Source organism: Fukomys damarensis, unplaced genomic scaffold (assembly GCF_012274545.1).
Source record: "Fukomys damarensis isolate Sample0158 unplaced genomic scaffold, DMR_v1.0_HiC HiC_scaffold_12, whole genome shotgun sequence".
NCBI lineage: Eukaryota > Metazoa > Chordata > Mammalia > Rodentia > Bathyergidae > Fukomys > Fukomys damarensis.
Window position 1 is genome coordinate 43568952 of NW_022900924.1, and position 9208 is coordinate 43578159.

Below are 9208 nucleotides of genomic sequence, written 5' to 3' on the forward strand. Positions count from 1 at the left end.
GCTCAACTTGTCGGGGACATTGCAGTGGGATCCAGGCCCTCGGCTAGATATTTTGGATTTCTAGTGTGTGGACAGATCTCTTACACTCCTGCATTTGACTTTTTTTGGTGAATATTATAAAATAATTCTGTAAATCATGTGTCCTGTATTAAATCTGTTCCCTTGCAAACCCTGAGTACAAAAAAAGCCAGGGATTTAGTTCAGTGGCACTGTGCCTGTCTCACAAGTGCAAGGTCCTGAGTTCAATCCTCAGGACCCAACCCCCCAAAAAGCTTTTTTTCAGGGTCTCTTGCTATGTAGTCCAGGGTGGCCTTGAACTATGTAGCCCACATTGGTCTTGAACTTTCCACAACCCGCTTCAACCTACCAGGTGCTGGGGTTACAGGCTGTATCATCATGCCTGTCTACAAGGCTAAATTGGTGGGGGGTACTGCGGATGGAACTTGGGCCCTTGTGCTTGCGAGGCTGGCAGTGGAACCATTGAGCCAAATCCCTAGCCAAAGCTAAAATTTTTGAGCTTGATCAACCACCAGGGATCTCTTCTTGAAAATTTAAATATAGGAAGTTCTTTTGTTAGTTTCTAAGGGAGAGGGGAATCCTTTTCAGATGGTAACCTTTGGATTCTTAATTTTTGTGCAGCTCTCACAATCCTCCATCTTCTACGGTGAACACATCCAACTTCAGCCTTCCATTGGAAAAAGGGCCTCTGCTTATGTCCATTGCCACCCAAACTCCCCACTCTTTGCTGTCTCTCCACCCCAGTCTTATTCCGATCCCCTGGCACTGCCTGGTCCACTAAGAGGACACTGAAATCCTTAATCTCTACCTGTACCTGGCACAGTAACTGGCCTCTAACAACCTTTCATCTTGTTTTTCTCTTTATTTTAAAACTGTTCCTTTCCAGACATCCTGGGGAGTTTCCACAGGGTAAACACTCAAGCAAGTGTTTATCATGGCCTCGGGAGTGGCCCAGGGAGAAAGTGCTTGCCTAGAATGCGGGGGACTCTAGTTTCAATCCTTAATGATGCAAGAAAAAATAAAGGGGCTTATTGAATGAATACATTTATTCTGTTCCTTTCCCATCTTTTCCTTTTTTTATTTTCTTTTTTATGTGGTACTACTGTTGATTGATTGAACAGAAGGCCTTTTCACTGAGCTATAGCCACAGAACCTTTAAAACGTTTTTTTTGTTGTTGTTATCTTGAGACAGGGTCTTGTTATGCAGTTCAGGTTGGCCTTGAATTCATGGCAGTCCTCCTGCCTCAGACTTCCTAGTGCTGGGATTACAGGCGTGCACCACTGTGCCTGGCTATTTTTGTTTTTTGAGACAGGGTCTCACTATGTAGTTCTGTCTGGCCTTGAACTCACTATGTAGCTGAGGCTGACCTCAAACTCACGACAATTCTCCTGCTTCAGACTCCTGAAACTTTTCAAAAGAAAAAAATTTTTCTTGAGACAGTCTTGCTAAATTGCCCAGGCTAGATTTGAGTCTACAACCCTCCTGCCTCAGCCTCCTAGCGTTCTAGGATGACAGGTGTGCACCACTACACCCAGCTTCCAGTCTTTTACACATGCCTTTGGTTTCTTTTGCTCACTCTTAGACCAATGGCTGGTATGCACTGATTCTGTTTCCTGTTACCTATTTTGAAAAATTTTTGAAGACCTCAATAAACACCATAAAACACACCTGCTTTTTTTGTTTTGTTTTTTTGGTACCGGGGATCGAACTCAGGTCCTTGCACTCGTGAGGCAGGTTCCAGAACCACTGAGCTAAATCCCCAGCCCTTTCCCCATTAAGTTTATTGGTACTTTCAAAGCAAACAATACAGTTTACATTTATCATTGGGATCTTGTTCCTTTACATGATATATCTTGGTTCTCGTTTTTTCCCATACCCCTGCCCTCCCTTCACCCACTTCACCCTTCCCTATGTTTTCTGTCTCAGTTTCTTTTTAAAAAAAAACTTCAGCTGGGTGTGGTAGTGCACACCTGTAATCCCAGCACTCTAGGAGTCTGAGGCAGGAGGATTGCCATGAGTTCAAGGCCAGCTAAAACTATATAATGGGATCCTATCTCTCTTACATAGACACTCATTTAAATGGACCATATAATATATAATATATAATATGTAGTTTTCTGTGTCTGGCTTCTTTCACTTAGCATGATGTTTTGAGGATCACCACTGTGGTATGCCTTGTCACTCAGTTCCTTTTTATTGATAGTCTCTTATGAATGTTCTACATTTTCTTCCTCCACTCACCAATTGATGGGCATTAGATTGCTTTCACTTGTTGGGTATATGAAAAATGCTGTTAAGAGCATCCACTCGCACATCTTTGTGAGGTCATGTGTTTTCATTTCTCTTACATAGATTCTTAATGGCCGAGTTGCTAATATTAAACGTCTGTGCATAACTTTGTGGGGTTTCTTGTGTGGTTTTGTTTGTTTTTTGAGACAGGGTCTCACTATGTAGTTGAGACTGACCTGGAACTATGTAGCCCAGGCTGGTCTCAAACTCACAGTGATCCTCCTGCCTCAGCCTCCTGGGTACTGGGATTACAGGCATGCACCACCATGCCCAGCTTGTGCATAACTTTTAAGAAACTACCAAACTGTTTTCTGAGTTTGCTGTACCATTTTACATTACTACCAGCAGTGTGTGAGGGTTCTGGTTTCTCTACATCCCCATCAACACTTGCTGGGTCTTTTTTAATCATAGATGTTCTAGTGGGTATGAAATAATCAGTGCAGTTTCAATTTGCTTTTCCCTAATGGCTGATGATGTTGAATATCTGTTCAATTGCTTATTAGCTATGGCTTTTCAAAATTTTGTTTTTTTGAGACAGAGTTTTGCTGTGTACTTCAGGCTGGCCTTGAATTCATGGTGATTCTCCTGCCTCAGCCTCACAAGTGCTGGGATTACAGGCATATGCTACCATGCCAAGTGTGTTTGCACATTTTCAAATTGAGTTCTTTCTCCCTTCCTTCTCCCCTGACCAGTACTGGGGATTGAACCCAGTCTAACAGACTGAGGCTAACTAGCTTTCAGGGTAGGCCTTGAAGTACTATACTTCATAGGCTGACCATGAATTTCTAGAATCAGCCTACTGCCAGATCCTCGCTAATAGGTGTGTATTTGTGAGATGTGTCTAACATCTAGATGAACAAAAATGTGGTTATTATTTTGATACACTGACCCTCAAAAGTCAGGTGTTTTCTTGTTTTAATATGGAAGGTTCTGCGTATGTTTTGTTTTGTTTTGTACTGGGGATAGAATTTGGGCCCTTGCGCTTGCGAGGCAGGTGGTGGAACCACTGAGCTAAATCCCCCGCCCCTGGCATATGTTTAGACTGTTGTATATACTGCTATCTCCCCACATCTTAAAATAGTCCAGGCTTAGGGTGTCATAGGTGCTCATTAAGGATGCATAAGGAATGAAACTTTATGGAGAGTAACTTAACAGCTATTAAAATTTAGAATGTACACACCCACCAATTCCGCTTTAGGCATTTAGTCCACAGATATCCTCCTGTGTGTGCAAAACCAAGAACACACAAGTTTTTTTTTTTGTACAAGGTTTTTGGCTGAAATATTGTTTGCAATTGTGACAAGAAAAAGTTAGCAAAGTTCAACTTTTAAAATAAATCACCTAAATCTATATAGTGAAATAAATGGGGTACCTATGTAGATACAGAAGGAGCGCTAATTCTGAAAATTCTTTTGCTCCCTTTGGCAAATATATATGAGACATGAATAGCCTATGGTCCTGGCGTTTCCACTACATAAGTGGTCTGTTTTAGTTAATAAAGATAAATAGGTAGAAAGAATGAATTGTTTCTAAAGTTTTATTTAATGAGTGTTAATGTCCTTGTAGAAAACATAGGATTTCCATTTTTTTTTTTCAATAACCAGAATTGAACTCAGGACCTTGTGCTTGCCAGGAAGGTGTGGCACCACTGAATCACATCCTTGGACCTAGAAAATACAGGATTTCTTCCAATTAAATACCATTCTAGTAAGAACAAATGTATCTGTACACAGCCTGGTTAAACAAAGGTCCTCTCTTTGCCTCCAAATTCCTTGCTCAAACTGGCAGTTCTATTGCTCATGTGTTATGGGTGGATTTCCCATTTGACAAACTGACCTCTTCACCTATGGGAAGAGGCTCCGGGTTCCACAATGTCTGTAGTGTGTATTTCCTGATCCTGGAGGGGCAAAATTCCCCTGCTGTTTGTCATGATTGTCCACTGGCAGCTACAGGGCACTTTGCGGGGGACCCTGTCACGCCAGAGTTAAACACACACAAAACAGAATTAAATACAAATAAAGACACACAGGATAACTCCCTGTAACCATAAACACCTTCTGATCTTGTCAAACTAAATTTGCTAAAATACATTTTTTGAAAAATTTCTTGTCATTTTACCACTTTCCCTTTTTTTCTGGTTGCTCTCCTGTGGAATCCTACGTAAGCTTTTAGCTAAATACTGCCACTGCAGGACCAGGCAAAGCCCCACCTCTCTAATAAAAGGAAAAGTCTTCCCTGACGATTTTCCCCTGTAGTAACTTAAGCTCTGACCTTCTTTGGCCTTTGTCAAGCATCTGCCTCTAACCCTTTCTGCTGCTTAGAAGTTTTATGTTCTTTTCACAAGTCCTCTGAGTTATCTTCTAATTAGTGTGTAAACTCCTTACCGGCAGACTCCTATACTGTTTTTCCTGTATTTCTTACACACCTACATAATAGGTATAAATGTCTTGGTTTTACAACCAAGGGTTCTTTATAGATTTTTCTAGAATCAGTCTGTGTTGTTTGTAAAAACACAGGCGTGCTGCTGGCCCGGTGAGTTGAGTGTCCAGTGTTAAAACTCATCAGCTGAGTCTGTGTCCCAGCTGCAGGACTGCAGTTCATCCTGTGCGAACTCAACTTCGATGTCGTAAACAAAATCTGGGTCGTCCTTCTTCTTCCGGTTTTTCTCAAAGAGCTCGTCCATAATGCTCTTCCTTTTGGCAAGCTCCTCGTCATCCAGTTTGTTCAGGTCTTCCTCAGGATCAATGCTGGTTTCCCGCTGGATTTGTTCCATCGTTGTTGCCAAACTCTGTCCGCATAAGTGACCTCGTAAAAGAGCAAACAACTTCTCTAGCTGCTTTGGGGATACCTGTTCCAGGTAACTCTTGTGGCGTGGATTATTCTTTAATTGTTCAGCAGCTCTGGTGCAATCTAAAAGGGAGAAAAAAAGAACCGTGTACTGCATATATCGTGTACACCACAATTCCTACACCACAAACTATTACAAGGTCCAGAACAGAACAAAAAGCTCCAAACCCTGAAATCATTGTCTCCACGATAGCCCAATGGCTAAATGGCTTCACTGGAATGAATTATTTTATAGAATTCTTCCTTGTAATAAATTGAGCTTGAGTGTGGAGTTGGAAAGGTGCATATATTTTTTGACTTCTGTAACTCCAAATCACTTGATAGAGATGCTAAAAGCTTCCACATGAAGAAAATGTCTGAGAATTTAAAATGACATTATAGCTTCAGGCAGCAGTGGTGGTATTAATAAAATATTGGGACTATAAATTTAAAAATTTGGAGGTAGAGACAGGAATTAAATTACTGAATAATGCGGTCTTATTTAACCCACAATACTCCTCAGAAGATTAAATCATCAATTATCCACCTGGAAAAAATGATCACCTTTTTTTTTTTTTTTTAAACGGTACTGGAGATTGAACTCAGGACCTTGAGGTTGCGAGGCAGGTAGATGCCACTGAACTAAATCCCTGGCCCTCCAGTACCTTTTGTACCTTAGGAAACTGAAGCTCACTGAGAGTACATAATTTTTAAAGTCACCCATCTTGTCCCTGGCAGAGTTGTGATTTGATCCTAAGTCTGTGGACTCCGAAGGCCCTGACAGCACATTGCAGGAGACTGCTCCCATTCGGTGATTTGGAGAATATCTCACGTAGGAGATAAAATGAAGCATGAGGTACCTGAGAACTTGGAGAAGTTTCGGACCGGCATGATGCGCTGGCGGTTCTTCCCCTTGACTTCATTCTCATAAATTAAGATAACAGCTGGAGGCTGGAATCTAACTCCACACTTCTTGGCAGTGTACATCGTTCTTATATATATTTCAGGATAAATCAGAGGAAATCCAATGCAAATGTGTCAGCTACACAGTAATTTCCTGCCGAAGGGGGGGAAAACCCATAATACCTAGGTGTTGAGCGAATCTCTTTCCCTTTATTCCTCCTCCCCAGCAGGGCTGGCTGTGGTCCAGTTCTAGAAATATGTGCTTGGCCTGGGAAATTCAATACCTTGAGGCCTGGAAGTTAACCCCTGTTGGGTCTTTCAGGCTCTGGTTCATTGAAGAATGTTTGTTCACAGCTTACCCTGGAAGTGCAATCCCAGCTTTAGTGTATGTGCTGCCAAAGCAAGTACTATGCAATTCACTTTGTGTTTAGTGTAGTGGGCTCTTATAGAAGACTGTATATGAATCCCCAATTTAGCTCAATGACTGAATGACAGTGTCTTTTCTATTTTATTTATTTATTTGGTACTGGGGATCGAACTCAGGACTTTGTGCTTGCGAGGCAGATGGCAGAACCACTGAGCTAAATTCCTGTGTTTTCTATTTCTATTTAAATGTCCTGGTCTATATCAAAGTACTGTACATAACCTTAAACATTTTGTCCTGAGAGATTCACCAGACTAGATATGTCTCGCTTGTATTTTCTCAATTATTTTACTCATTAAGAGGTGTTTTTTTAAATTACTTGTTTAAACATCTATCTTCCCTTCTAGTCTCTGCTGCTTGTACTCTATATAAGGAGCATATCTATTTTTTCATCACAACCTCTCAGCACAATATCTGGAATATATAAGCACTATACACATACTTGTTTAAAGCTATGTATTAATATATAAGACACAGTTCCTGTATATCACTTAAGTATTTACATTTTAGAAGTCTGATCCAAAATGCAGACCTGAGCTGGGCATGGGGACATACTACTGTAATCTACACTATTTGGGAGGCTGAGGCTGGAGGACTGCAATTTTAAGGTCAGCCTGGACAACTTAGTGGGACTCTGTTGAAAAATAGAATGAAAAGGACTGGGGCTATAGCTTGGCAGAGTTCTTGCCTAGCATACATGAAGACTTGGGTTCAATCCCCATTACTGGGGGTGTGGGAGGGCAAAGGAAGATCTGATGGAGAAATCAACCTGCTGGTCAAGACAGCAATGTTTACATTTTATGTGGCTTTTGTTCCAATTTATTTATCTCACTATATGATATTTTTCCAATTATAAGAAACACTGCTCTTTGCAGCTTACATACTTTCTGTTCTCTTTTTCCTTCCCCACCCTTAGAACCAAACTATATTTAATTATAGGAATTATTTGCTTTTGATGAGGCTATCATAGTCTCAGGAAGATTTGCAAATGTCAAAAATTTTGGCATAGGGTGACATCCTCATAAATTTAGTTTTGTTGGAGAATCACTACAGGATCATAGTTTTAAAAAGTTTTAGCCAAGCATGGTGGCATACATCTATAATCCCAGCACTCAGGAAGTTGAGACAGGAGGGCTGCCATGAGTTCGAGGCCAATCTGGGTTATATAGTGAATTTAAGACCAGCCTCAACTACATAGTGAGATCCTGGCTCAAAAAACAAGCAAACAAAAAACAGTAATTATACATGTGCATTATGAAAAACTGAGGGAAAGACAGAAGAAAATATCACCCAGTCTTTATTTCCTAGGCATACGGTTTAATTTTTTAAGTAACAACAGATTGTATATCATTCAGTGTTTCCAGACTTATAAAATTTAGCCCATATGATTATTTCATTGTTATATTTTTTACTAAAATACAATTTAAAATTACCGATTTATCTTATAGATATACCATAATCTATATTATCATTCTTATTGTTGGATGTGACAATTTTTACTCTTATAAAGTTAGTTATTAAGAATGACTTTATCTAAGGACTGGGAATTTTGCTGAGTGGTGCCATGCCTGTCTCGAAAGTGCAAGGTCCTGAGTTCAATCCCCAGTACTGCAAAAATAAATTAATTAATTAAAACAAGAATGACTATCCAGCTGGGTGTGGTGGCACATGCCTGTAATCCCAGCACTAGGGAGGCTGACGCAGGAGGATTGCTGTGAGTTTGAGACCACCCTGGGCTTCATAGTGAGTTAGTTCCAGGTCAGTCTCAATTCTACATAGTGAGACCCTGTCTCAAACAAACAAACAAACAAACAAAAGACAAATCTTTTTTGGGGGGAATGCCTAAAAGAATTGAAACTAGTTACCTATGGAAAGGGGTACGGCAGAGAACAATAATAGTTTTGTTGTTATTGTGCTAATCATGGAATTATTTTCCAAAGAGTACAAACAATACTGCTATTTTCAGTGTGAGACAGACACACACTCTCTCCTCTCGAGACATCTGCCCTAGAGCTCTGTTCTGTTTCATTCTGCACTATATGCTCTCTAGGCCTGCTCACAGGTTCAGCCCAGTTCAGGACCAGGGACTGCACGTTTAATCTTGCTCTTCTTGGACGTGAAAACCGTCCTGCCCAGCGATTAGACTGTCAAGATTTCGGTAAGTATCCCCCACCCCTTCTTCTAACAGCATCTAATGGGTACAGATATCTCAATGACTTTCGCTCTTTTCCCTACTCACGTCCCCACCGTGCAGGAATGACTTTCTTACCCTTACACCAATACAGAAAGTGCATCTTCTCCTGCAGACCAACGTCTAAACCTCAAGAAAGCGTTGTTTCCATTCAACCGCACTGCACAGAGGAGCACTTAAATCGCCTTTGACGCCAGAGGCGACAGTCACAGCCAGGTGACGTGACGGTGGGGTGGAGCACCCGGCAGACGAGGAGGAGGTCGCCGGGACTGCAGCAAGCTGTCTGTCTTCCTGCACCACTAACCCCACACATAAGGAGGGGTGTGCCCCGCCGTTCCCAAGGCAACATCCCGGAAGTGCGTCACGATGATTGCGCCACTGCTCGGCGCGCCCGCGCACTGAGGGGCTGGGGCTGTGGGAACAGCTGGATTGCGGGCACGCGCTCTGAGCCCTGCACCGCGATCTCCAGGTCCGCGGCAGCGCACTCTCGGGCGTAGACAGGCTCCTCTTGCGTCCACAGCTCGCCCCGCACGCCCTTCGCGGCGTCCAGCCTCCG

At 41.9% G+C, this 9208-nt stretch overlaps 1 protein-coding gene across 3 annotated transcripts; it reads right to left on the reverse strand.

Moving 5' to 3' along the window:
- Positions 1 to 4198: 4198 nt before the first annotated feature.
- Positions 4199 to 9202, reverse strand: Cep19 (centrosomal protein 19). Of its 3 annotated transcripts, none has more exons than XM_010624029.1 (3): positions 8731 to 9202; positions 5995 to 6125; positions 4199 to 5218 (listed from the first exon to the last, which is right to left on the reverse strand). In XM_010624029.1, the coding sequence occupies exons 2-3, from the start codon at positions 6119 to 6121 to the stop codon at positions 4860 to 4862; spliced, it is 486 nt and encodes a 161-aa protein (XP_010622331.1). In that variant the 5' UTR covers positions 6122 to 6125; positions 8731 to 9202; the 3' UTR covers positions 4199 to 4859. The 3 variants fall into 3 exon arrangements, with proteins under 3 accessions (XP_010622331.1, XP_010622330.1, XP_033618449.1); XM_010624028.1 differs by having other exon boundaries at positions 5995 to 6191; XM_033762558.1 differs by lacking the exon at positions 5995 to 6125.
- Positions 9203 to 9208: the final 6 nt, after the last annotated feature.